Source organism: Synchiropus splendidus, chromosome 16, assembly GCF_027744825.2.
Source record: "Synchiropus splendidus isolate RoL2022-P1 chromosome 16, RoL_Sspl_1.0, whole genome shotgun sequence".
In the NCBI taxonomy this organism is placed as follows: domain Eukaryota; kingdom Metazoa; phylum Chordata; class Actinopteri; order Syngnathiformes; family Callionymidae; genus Synchiropus; species Synchiropus splendidus.
Genome location: NC_071349.1, coordinates 14,498,226 through 14,510,928, shown reverse-complemented (window position 1 = coordinate 14,510,928; position 12,703 = coordinate 14,498,226). Strand labels below are relative to the sequence as shown.

Here is a 12,703-nt window from a genome sequence, read left to right as displayed (position 1 = left end):
GCATCATGGCAAAAGGTGTGTTTATGGTTACATTGTGGATGTAGCTAAAAGTAATGCCACTTGTAGTATAACAAATTATTTTGATCAGCGAGTTTTCATGTCCGTGTTTATGTGCACTATGTGCATAGTCTTCTTTTCCTCTTTCCTACACTGTCTGTTAAAGAGTATTTTGTATTTTACATTTTATATTTATATTTTTGTTGTTTACGGGATTCATAAAGCTTGTCTGATTCTCATACTGATAGGTGGGTATTATTTCTTTAAAAAGTAATATGTAATAGATTACTTTTTTTGAGTGTCAACAAGAGTGTAGGTTTCTTAAAGGAACCTTGGAACAGCCGACAGAAACATTATTGCTTATTTACATAGTAACTACATAGTAACTACACGCCTGTATGAAGTTTGACCGTTTGACCACAGACACTGGAGATGTTAGTGTTCACACAAACGGAGGGTCGGCGGCCCACGACTCCGAATAACCAGCTAATGGTGTGTTTGCAGCAGGGCACATGACTCAGGTGTTGACTGTCGGGGACATGTTGGTTCGTCCACGCAGGATGCGCTCTATAGCGGATACACACCCCTCCCCCACACCGACCTCCACCCCCCAACCCCCCTTCCAGCGTGCGCGTGCGTGTATCGCAGCGTAACATCTGTGCGTACGCGGTCGTGATTGTTGTGAAGATGGCGGAGGGGGAGACAGAGAAGGAATATGACACACGGCGAGCTAACGACGAGCTCCGAGAACGCTTCCAGGCGCTGAGCACAACTCTGAAGGAAAGCTCACAACCTCCGCTGGAAGCCTCGCTGCGTTTCTGCCAAGACTTTTGCCAGGTTAGCCCTTTCTCCCGCCGCTCATCCTGCAGCCCCTCTGGCTTCTTCCTGGCCGAGGATGGACGTCTACATTTGCTACAACAAAGTAGCTACAGGGGCTAGCAGCCTGCTCGCTGCCTGCCATTTCCAATGGGCTTGTAAAGTTATCTCGCCCTTCTCTGTCGGCGGTGGTCTGAATAATGTGCTAAATCGCAGAGTGGCGGCAAGAGGTCAGACTGGTGTTCGCGCACTGAGCACGTATTACTGGTATTTTCCAGGCCACAGAGCTAGTAGCTGATAAACGGTGCTAGCTGGTATTCAGGGTCCCACTGCCCTGTGCAGTGGTCATGCTGTGCAAAAATGGAGATCAAGCTTCCCGAGCCTTAGCGAGTGTTTCCCCCGAGCCTTTACGCCGACACTTTCCGTTGTGATCCTGTTGCAGAGTGGTAATACACGTGTTATAACACATCAAATCGATGAATGGTCAGTTTATTCCGCGTGAAACGGTGAAGATCAATGATTTTTTCCCCCCCACTGGTGAGCTAGCTCAGGCCGTCAAGCCTTATGATACACGAGATGATGGTTATTGCTGAAATTGTGATATGAGGGAAGTATTCTCCTGCAGCGATCGTGCTTCTATCGAGAGAATGTGCGGATGTGGTCTCCATTCTACATCGGCTTTATTAATTGGCCCTGACCACGTAAACACTGTTTTTTTTAGCTCGATTTAGCTGCAGGTCGTCGAGGGGAAAAAGTCAGCGCTTCACAGAGTTTACCTCGACTCAAACTGGTGTATTCTTTTGCCAAAGAATTAGTTAGTGGGTATGCGTTTTATTCGCAGCACCTCAACTGCGAGAATAAAGGGACCATTCACAGGAAATGGATCGGTATCAATGATGGGGAGGAAGAAATGGAGGGATTTGTCTTTTCATTGATTCAGGTCAGGGCACCTAAAGGAGGAAGGAAAAATACCAAAGAATGCATGGCTCCTGAAATCCTCCTTTAATAGCTGTGTTTTATTCATAAATCTGAAAATAGTATTTGTTGCTATTGCTGACTAGTGTCATACATTGTCACATAATTCTGTTTCCTTTTCATCCGAATACCTAGACTCTGAAACCATAAAAAGTAGTTATTCTGGTCACTTTTAAAATGTTTTTGTTTTGTTCTTGTCTGGTTTTATCCAATTACATCCGCTGTCATTTGTCGGAACCAGAGGAAGAAGTGAGAAGAATATAATTGAAGTTACCTCAGCAAAGTGGCAAAATGTGTCTGTGTATCTAATAATTACACAAATTTACAAGTTCATGTTTTCATGCACTATAATGACATTACAGAGAAGATGATGAGTAAAATACTTCAGGAAATACAATATTTAACTGCAACATGGTATTTTAACATACCACATTGCAATGATTAAATGGAAAGAATGTGGTGGAAATTAAGTTTCCAGGAACTATTTCCATGGGCTGAACCAGAGTATGGTCACAAATCTAACTTTAAATCCAGATGCATATTGATTTAACTTATTACTAATAATGCACTGATGCAAAGTGACAATAGCAGCAACACAGATCATGGCAAACAATTGATATTCAATATATTGTAAGTGCTTGACAGAATGTTGGTATGGTTTCAAGATGAGAATTGCTTGTGCTATTCTCAAGGGCCATCTTAAAAAATGCAGAAGAGATTATGTGAGAAATAGTTTACAATATGTAAGTAGGAGTAAGAAGTCTAACTGAATGACTGATGAATTAAACCTTTTGCAATCTCTGTGAATTGTGAACTGTAGAAATGAGAGCTGACTGAGGTTACCATTAGGGTATCCCCAAAGTACATACATTTGAATATGGTTATAGATTTGATAATAGAGAAGGAGGAAACAAACTTTGTAAAATATACCTTAGTAATCGTTGTTGTTCCATTCAGTATAGATTCATTGATTCTTTTTCAGGTTCTTGTGGAACATGCTGGCCGTTGGAAAACTGACGAAGATCCGCTGCCGCTGCTGGAGGTTTACACTGCAGCCATTCTCAGCTTCGCCCATGCCTCCTCCTGTCTCTCCTCCGAATGTGAAAATGTTCCACTCCTACTTGAAAAGTTAGCACTGTGAGTAGATGCCCCATGAATGGTAGTTACTTAGATTGCAGTGTTGCGTCAGTGTTTATTGACAAACAGCATCTGTAGTCAGTTCTCCTTAGAGGAGAACTGCTTTGTTTTATAGAAGTCGAAACTGTAGGGTAAAACAGTCAGGCATGCTCTGGGTTGGGTAAACAGTGCCTGGATCATGAAAGCATTTCTGTGTCTATGCTAAAAGGAGGCCAGTCTTACCAAGTGGTTGGACTTCATTCTGAGTCAAGACAAACCTTTTTTTGGATTGTGCGCACACATAATTAAAACAGACATGATGGCACATGAAGGAGGATGTTGTCAACTATCCCCTTAGGAATAGCCGACTCTGAATAATGGACTCGCGTTTACAGCAATGTTATTAAGCTTTTGTTTTAACAAGGAATCACCAAAACAATACACTTATCAAATCTAGATGCGTATGAATGTATTAATATTGTTTCTTTCTGCCCTGTACACCTGAAAGAGTTATGGTTTACCACAATGTCCTTCTAGTGTTTGCCTTGTAAATGTTATCTAATATTATTGTTACATTATTATTCGTTATTTGACCTAAAATACTTGTTTCACAGGAGCTGTGCAGAGCTGGTGCTCTTGCTGCCCCAACAGGTTCCGGGTGCCTTATGGGAGGAATTTCAATCCTCCATCAAGGTCAGTATGTCTTTACAGGTGGTCCCACTTCCCATTGGCAGCACATGACTAGAATTACTGTACCATAGTTACTGTATAATAGTGACAATTGTAAGTTGCACTTCATAAACCTTTAACTTCATTCAAGACTGAACATGAGTTTTGTTGGAAGTGAATTATAAATCAACCATCCCTCACAAAACCCATTAGAGATGTTACTACACAGTGCTTTCAGTCTTGCACCATGGATGTTCGTCTTCATATTTTTACAAAACTAAAAGAAAAGAAAATATTTAATTATGGAAAACTACAGATGTAAAAGCTGTTTGTAGATGATCTAATGGGTTTCATTCATGTTGATCTTTTCCACAAACTAAACTTTTAAAAAATGCCTTTTTTTGTTGTAGTCGGCACAAAGCCTTTTGCAGGAAAGTGGGAGCATGAAACTTTGCTTGCTGTCAGTTTTGGCTCAGCAGAATGGTGCCTGGTCAAACCCCACGCTATGCGACATCTTGTCCAACTCGGACCCTCAACCTGAAAAAGGTCAGTTCAAAGCTAGCTTCATTTCAATGGTTCGATTTGTGTATTCACTGTATTTTTTGTTGTTTTTTCCTTCTATTTTTGGAATTTAAAAACAGTTCACGAGTACCTGGAAATGGAAGGTCCCACGCTTCTCAAAATGCGAATAAAGCACCTTATTAAAATGGACAGTCCAGACAAGGCAGCACTCCTTGCAAAGACATGCTCAGATTATGCAGGGTATGAAGGAAAGGGGACCTTCAAAGCAACCTTCTTGCTCTGCATCTGCATGTCAAAAAGTCAAGAGGAACTAATGGATGAGGTGAGAAGAAACTGATTTTAAATATTAAGTCAAATGCTCCTAATCCTTTCGATGCCCTCTTAAAATGAAACATTAATGGAGTATGTGGAAGGTGTTCTATATTATATTATTTGTGACAGTGAGAACCTCTATGAAAAGATTGTGGTATACTTCTGTGAAATGAAAAATATTCCTTTGAGTAGAATGTCAAAAACATTTGTAAACAGCTGTGCACATACCGAAATGGAGTCCATGTTGAGGTCCGTCATATGTCTTTGGTTGAAGACAGAAAGTAACTCTCTTTTTATAGTATTCACACCCCAGTGACATATCTTTATTGACTTTCTTATTGTCCCCTGTCCTCAGATCTCTTCCATAGACTGCAAAGATGCACTTGAGATGATTTGTAATCTGGAGTCGGACGGAGACGAAAAAGGAGCACTCTGTTTATGTTCAGCCTTCCTCAAGCGGCAACTTCTCCAAGGGGAAGTTTATTGTGCCTGGTAAGTGCAAGTATGCGCCAGTTGAATCTTGCTTGTTTGATTTGTTTAGTGTTTCTTGTAAATCAAAGAAAATGTGTCGTCATCTCAGTGGTACAGACAAGAAAGAAAGGGGAAGAGAAAGGCAACGTCTATAGTCATGCGTGTGGTGCAATTGGTGCCTGTGCGCTCTGTGGAAGGCGTATGCCAACCTTAGCTGACAATTTTGATTGTGATCTTTTCCAGGGAACTCACACTGTTCTGGAGTAAGCTACTCATGCGTATAGAGACGCCAGCAGATTCATTTCTTAAACACTGCAAAGAGATGGCTCTCCTCTGCAGGAGTGTCTGTCACATCCTGTTTCTTATCAAAGTCATTCAAAACGAGGTGAACATCTTCCTATTTTTAACCTGTGATTTTGATGATCGCAAACTTAACCATCAAATTTATGTTTTTTCCCCCTTTAGATTGGTGAAGTGGGGCTTCCAGTGTGTGTGGAAATGTGCATCCAAGCCCTAAAAATGACCTCAAGTGACCATAAAGATAGCAAGTCCACTATCTGCAAGACAATTTATTGCCTCTTGCCAACTGATCTGGAAGTTAAAAGAGCATGCCAGTTGACCGAATTCCTCCTCCAGCCAACAGTGGACTCCTATTACGCCGTCGAGTCACTGTTCAACGAGCCCGACCAGAAGCCAGAGGAAAACGCCAGTCTGCCCGTACCCAACTCCTTACGCTGTGAGTTACTTCTGGCCTTGAAAACACAGTGGCCTTTTGATCCTGAATTCTGGGACTGGAAAACACTGAAATGTAACTGCTTGGCGCTAATGGGCGAGGAGGCGGCTATCGTTTCATCCATTGACACACTAAATGATACAGATGAGCAAGAAATGGAAAATCTACTTGGTAAGGTCCCGGAGTACAGAGACCTGGAGGATTTCCTGCTAACCACTACAAACGAACTCAATGAAATCACAGATGAAAAAGAAAAAAATCGAGAGGTCAAAAAGCTCCGAGAGCAGGGTTTTGTGTCTGCTCGTTTCAGAAATTGGCGAGCTTACATGCAGTATTGTGTTTTATGCGACAAGGAGTTCTTAGGTCATAGGATTGTCCGTCATGCTCAGAAGCATTTTAAAGATGGAGTGTACCTCTGTCCCATTTGTGCTGACAGTTTTGAGAGCAGAGAGGTTTTAGAGCCCCATGTAGCATCACATGTAAAGCAATCATGTAAAGAGAGGCTCGCTGCCATGAAAGCTGCTGGGAAAGTGCCAAAACCACCGTTGTCTCCGAAAAGTCCATCGAAAAACATCAATGTTGTCAGGGCAAAGGTTAGTCCCGTGAAAACTGAATCTCAAATGGGCCAGCCCGAAACCACAGTTCCTGTGAAGACAGAACCAGCTACTTCAGACACAACGCTAAGTCACGACTGCTTCTGCCCTGTTAAAAACTGCTCGAAAGCTTTCAAGTTTTTCCGCAATCTCATGGCTCACGTTCGATCGCACAAGAACGACGAAGAAGCGATGAGGTTTTTAGAAATACAAAAGCAAAAGGTTATTTGCCAGTATTGCCGGCGGCAGTTTGTTAACGTCAGACACCTCAACGATCATTTGCAGATGCACTGTGGCAGCAAACCTTATATCTGCATACAGTTGGATTGCAAGGCAAACTTTAATTCTAATTCTGAGCTTCTCATGCACAGAAAAACTCATTCAGAGTTCAAGGCACAGTGCATGTTCCCCAACTGTGGTCAAGTTTTCAGTGAAGCCTATCTTTTGTATGATCACGAGGCTCAGCATTATCTGACCTTCACCTGCCAGTTCAACAACTGTGGCAGGATATTTTTCACACACCCAGATTTATTGTCTCACCAAGCGACTCATGGTGCCAATGGTTCCATGAACACAGTTTCCATGCCAAATCAAAACACGAGTGTTGCGCCGCAAGGAGAACCTGTACAGGTTGTGTGCACCGAAGATACTCACTCAGCCTCTGTTGGCTTTGACCCAGTCTACACTAATGCCTCTGTAGAGGCCTCGACTGCATCACAATATAGAGCAGGAGAGGGTACTGCAGCACTTGAAGTGAGAGGAGAACATTCAATGACTAACAGTCTGAAATCAATGGGTGATTTGAATTGTAAGGATCCAGAAAATACTGCAGTTCAGCAGTCAAATCCCTGTTTAGCAGAAGCTGAAGTTGCATCTGAGGGTCATCAGATGGAAGCAACAACAGAGGCAGCACTAGTTCAAGTGGAACCAAATGTTTCACAGGCAAAACAAACTCTACTCGTGCCTAAGCTCGAAGTTGTTCCAGAGGCCCAAGTTGGACCAGAGGGTAGACATATTGACTATCGTGTTGCAGATCAGTGTGTGATTACTGTTGGTCCTCCTCCTAATGCCGTAAATCCAATGGCAAATGAAGTGGGAGAAAGGCATAATGGATTTCCTAGGACATATTGCCAAGAGACAGTGCCACAAATAATGACTCCAGCTCAAATCAAGACAGAAGTCCACCCTTCACTGCAAGGCTATCCAGCGAGTGGACCCATAGTACAGGAGAGTGACGAGAACCTTCATTGTTGCCCAAACAATGAGTGCACAAGGGCATACAGCACCAACAAAAGCCTGTCCAGACATGTTAAAAAGCAGCACCCTGAGATATTCGAAGATTGGAAACTGGCGAAGAAATATAACAAAGTGGCCAAGATGTCCAACAAAAAAATGCCAGGGGGACCTGCTTTGCCCAGTCAGCCCGAGAGCCCAGCAAATATGTTGCCAAAACATACCGGGCAAATATGCAACAAACCTGCGATAGAGCAAATGACTTACCCATCCGGATGCTCTGCATCACCTGGCCCGAATTACCCGGGCCCAATGGATCCTGTCCCTATCACTCCAATGGTAAACCCCACTCTGTACCCATCATGGGGCGGCCAACACAATCCAGGCGCTCTAATGCAGCCGGAAATGTCCCAGTCATGGTCTTCAGCTCCGATGAGCAATTGCTACCCCAGTGGTTACAACATGAACGAATACCCTCCCCGCAACTATTCTCAGTGGCCTGCAGATCCTTATCACACATCTGCAGCTCTTCCACAACCTGAACGAGATCTTTCAATGGCGCCTCTGCATGGCCCCCATGGCTCTCACACTCCCTCAGATTCAAGTTTGATGTCTCAATATCTGTCCAGTTCGCTGATGCTAGACAATGGAGCACAAATGCATAATGGAGGACATTCATATGGGCATATGCTGTCGCCACTCTCTCAGGAAGGCAGCAGAGACAGTGTAGAAGTGAGAAAGACTAGTGCCAGCGTCACTGAAGAGATGAATAGTGATAGCTGCGTCTCAACAACCCCTGGCCTACCTGAAGGAAGTTACAATACTCAATATGCTCAGAGTGAAAACACTCAGAGCTCAGCCGTTGAGCCGCCCATGAAATGTCCTGAAGCCCAAGATGGGACCAAATTGGCAACTGAGTTAATTAAAACAGAAAGTGTTGCTTCTCCTGCTTATGAACAGATGGACAACGCTGTCGAAGGCACAATGAGTCCCCACGGAATCGTTCCTCCAGATTATCATTTTGAGGGTGAGTGTACGAATTCTGAGTGCAAGGCTTCACCCGCTGACGAAAAATGCGATGACTCAGACTTTCAAAAAGAGAAGACAAGCAAGTTGACCAAGCGAGCTAAATGGCCAGCAATCATTAAAGAGGGCAAGGTTATTTGTAGGAGATGCTTCCGAGAATTCACAAGCACAAAATCTTTAGGAGGTCACCTGTCGAAACGCTCGCAGTGCAGGCCACTAGATGAAATTGACCTAACTGCTGATTTGCCAACGTCTTTTCTGGATTTCCTAAATGACCCACATGTGCCGGACACCAATGGAGTGATGTACAACGCTTCAAACGGTGATTTCCCCCAGGACTCTAATAGCCTGACGACTTTGTCCTCACCAATGGCACTGAAACAGGAACCCCAACACTGCAGCATCATGCCATTCCCCAACTTTGCCAATACCCCTGTGAATCAAAGACCAAGGAATATGACTCACCCTGGTCATGACAGTTCAATGGAAATGTCACATTCGTTTGACAGGATGGGTCCAGTAGAGGCGACTGGACAGAAAATTCCTAACAACTTGCCGTTGGATCAAAGTTGTGACACCCCAAAAACCGTAAAAAGCAAGGCGATGAGTAAAGGCAGTAAGCTTTCTGAAAAAGTACCTAAACCGTTTAAATGTGACCAAGACAGCTGTGAGTACTCGTTCATGACCAAGGAGGCGTTATTCAAGCATCTGCGTAAAATGCACGATTTCACTGATGAGATGATTGAAGAGCTCAAAAGGACCCCATCCAAGCTGGCGCCATATCCTTGCCAAATCTGCCCCAAAACATTCACAAGAACCACAGGGCTGCGGATTCACTATGAAAAGGTCCATCGTCTGGATAAGGCTGAAATGCAGAGGCTTAGAATAAGTGCCAGACATCGACGGGCGTTTAGACTTAACAAGGAGGAGACAAATAACAACCACGCCGCTGATGCCAAGCCTGCTAGTGGGACGCTATCTTCACCGACACTACATACCATCAAGCAAGAACCACCTGATACGACCTATGTGCAACAGGTAGATAACGAAAATAATCCAACCCATATGACTACAGAGACAGTTAATGATGTGGCACTTCATGCAGTACCGATCGTGGCAACTGCACACACACATCAAGCTCAAGCAACAGACATTCCCTGTGGAGTACCTGTTCCTCCTGACGTGGCTTCCCAAATACACAGAAGTCCTGAAGTGAAAGAGAGGGCCATTGTCAAAGAAAAGCGCAGTCCGGGGACACCAAAAAAGCTAAAGGGAGGCTTGGACACACCGATGAGCAAACCGAAGGAGCAAGGGCCACACACTCCAAATGCGTCTGCCTCCATCTCCCCAGAGGGACCTAGCAGCTCCAAAAGCTCACCATCAAAAGATGAGTTCCAAAAGAAGGAAAAGGTTCAGAAAAGACTCAAAATGTGTGACATGGATAACCCTTACAGTCCGTACAGGCCGTATCGCTGTGTTCATGAAGGGTGCACTGCTGCCTTCACGATCCAACAGAATCTGATTCTCCATTACAGGGCCATGCACCAGGCCTCCCTGCCCTTGTGCAAAACGGATTCTGACCCTGAGCATAAGGAGGGTACCCACGAACAAGAGGGCGTTCAGTGCATTGAAAAAGATGACGAAGTCAGGTGTCAAGTTAAAAACTGCTCGAGAGTGTTCATGGGAATCACTCGACTCGTGCAACACTATCTGCTGCTGCACAAGTTTACTCGCGACAAAGCCACCACCATGATGTCCAGCATGATGATAGGGACGTTCAACTGTGACAGACCAGAGTGCACACTTTCATTCACCTCTGTGGATAGCTACATTGAGCACATCAAAAATTACCACATGGAAATCGCCATCTCGGAGAGTGGCTCGGTGGATCAGACATTCAGGTGCCAGTATGAAGGGTGCGAGCGCATTTATTCCACCAAGTCAAACCTCCTACGCCACTTAATTAAAAAGCATAACTACGTTTATGATCCTAAAGCGAGTGACGGAAGGAGAAATAAGTCCGCCGGACTTTTCCCAGCCGTGACTAACGGAAAAGAAAACGTTGAAAGCAAACTGAAATTGAAAAAGAAGACCATCAAAAAGAAAGATTGCAAATCCATCGAACATTGGACAAATTTTGGAAAGCCGGCGCTGAAATCCCATGAAGACGCATCAGTCATTTGCACAAAAAAGACTGTTCTTCAATACCCGTGCATGATCGTAGGCTGCGACACGGTCGAGCCGACCGAGAGAAATATTTTTAAGCATTACACCACTCATGGCCTCACTGAACGATGCATCGAAGACCAGAGGAGCCAGTTTATATTTTGCAAAAAGTACTCGCGTGCTAGATGCAAAGATGTGAGCAAATCGGAGGGTGTGTCCCCAGAGAAGGTCGACTCTGAGCAAATGATGAACTCTGAGGAGCAGCAGGACGCTGAGGAGACGTTAAACAAGAGCGGACAAGAGACCAATGAGTCCAATGAGTCACAGACTGAAGGCAGTGTATTATCCCAAACTTCCACACTCGATGGGGGACCGAGGAGAGGTCGTCCGAAAAAGCCTGTGCAGCCGACACCAGCCTGTCCGAGACGGCTGAAGACTCTGAGGAACCGTTTGACTGTTAACTCAGGAGAAGATTCCAATCCTGATATTCCTAGTCCTCCAGAGCAGCAACAGACCGAGGTCGCACCAGCATCTTCGGACCCTCCGGAACTTGAGGATTCTCCCCTTGAAAGCTTTGAAACCTCAGAACCGACTCAGTCAACCAAACGCAAATTGGATGATAAATCTAGCGTAGATTCGCCTTCCAAAAAGCCACAGATGCAGAAGTGCGCAGCCAAAGCGGGAGGTAGGATAAAAAAAAAAGACGAACTTGAAGATTTCCAGAATCACGTGGACTTCAGAAATCCACTTAATCTCACGTCCGGGAGTAACGTCAAGATTGTTATGGATAAGAAATTGTCAGAAGGTGCTGATCAGTTGCTGAAGCAGCTGCAAGATATGAAACCCAAAGTCGTAATAAAACGGTGTCTTCTTAGTGGATCGTAACCCAGTTCCCGGTTTTTATCAGACTCAATCTCACTCAGGATTTGAGAAAGTATGCTGCAGAACGGTTTGTTATTGCATCGGATTCCCAACGGTTAACAGATACTGGGCTCGGTTAACAATGAAATGGCCTACTTTGTGCTTACTGAAAACTGTCTTGGATGATTTTAAGTATGTATGTTAGTTATAATAACCAGGTAAACTATAGGGCATAGATTTTAGAATAATGTTTGTATTTATGCTTAGTACTGAAGATGTTTTTTTTTCCTTTTACTATATGTAAACTTTTAAAGAGAACTGTTTTATATATCCCTATGGGATTTAAACTTCTGTTTGTATTTATTTCATCCTTTTTAAACACTAGTAGAGCTATCTGTAATATTTACATGTCTTCCACAAAGTGTTCAATAAACTGTTACTGTTTCTTTTTGTAAAGTGTTGTTTGAAGACATTTATGTTATATTTTTCTATATCTTTATAATTACAGTCTCTAGTCTTGTACACTCCGGGAGAAAAGAAAATGCTGTAAAGTTTGACAAGTTGTATGAATTGTTTTCTTAAAACTAACTAAACAGTAAACCCTTTTCATCCTTTAACTGATGGCTATGATTATTATCACTGATGATGACTGTCGATTATGTTTTTTTTATTTCACACCACTTTTTGGAAATGTTATGCTGCTCGTCTGATCACATTCTGTGTGCATACTCCATGTGAAACGTATAATAGAAGTAGGACAATAGGAAATTATATTTTTGGAAATCGGCTTGACAATTCTTAGTTTTCTTTACACGAGACATCTCAGTGATTTAACGTAAATAAAGGAAAATGTCAAATTCAATGCAAAGAATCTTCATTATGCGACCTCACACAAATTATCAAGCACACAACCAGCTTTTATGAACATGATCAGCTTTTATATCAGTTGTCAAATAACTTAATTTACGGAGAATATAACATTCACAAATAATAAATCCTATTTATCAGTGAGTTGCGTCTTTAGTCGCAGCAAACTGGTGCTGCGTTCAATGTCCGCAAGTATTATAATTGTGTTTCATTACATCAAAATGTCCGAAATATACGACTACGCATACAGAAGTTTTGAGTCGTTAAACATAACAAGTGCTTGTTCTAGGTATACATATTAATTCCTCTAGGAAGTTAGCTTACACAAACTCTGTGGATATAAAAG

The 12,703-nt window shown here is 43.2% G+C and overlaps 1 protein-coding gene across 1 annotated transcript; it reads left to right on the top strand.

The window, feature by feature from the left end:
• The first annotated feature begins 677 nt into the window (after positions 1 to 677).
• Positions 678 to 12,325, top strand: znf292a (zinc finger protein 292a). Its single transcript, XM_053845736.1, has 8 exons — positions 678 to 834; positions 2,771 to 2,925; positions 3,519 to 3,597; positions 3,984 to 4,119; positions 4,215 to 4,417; positions 4,763 to 4,899; positions 5,122 to 5,263; positions 5,344 to 12,325. Exons 1-8 carry the CDS (start codon positions 685 to 687, stop codon positions 11,512 to 11,514), a joined length of 7,173 nt encoding a protein of 2,390 aa, XP_053701711.1. The 5' UTR covers positions 678 to 684; the 3' UTR covers positions 11,515 to 12,325.
• Positions 12,326 to 12,703: the final 378 nt, after the last annotated feature.

Bases quoted from the DNA above. Each gene is read 5' to 3' on its own strand.
- znf292a (XM_053845736.1), top strand. From the start codon at position 685: ATGGCGGAGGGGGAGACAGAGAAGGAATATGACACACGGCGAGCTAAC. The intron at 4,120-4,214 runs GTCAGTTCAAAG...ATTTAAAAACAG, and splicing joins GGACCCTCAACCTGAAAAAG to TTCACGAGTACCTGGAAATG. The intron at 4,418-4,762 runs GTGAGAAGAAAC...CCCTGTCCTCAG, and splicing joins AAGAGGAACTAATGGATGAG to ATCTCTTCCATAGACTGCAA.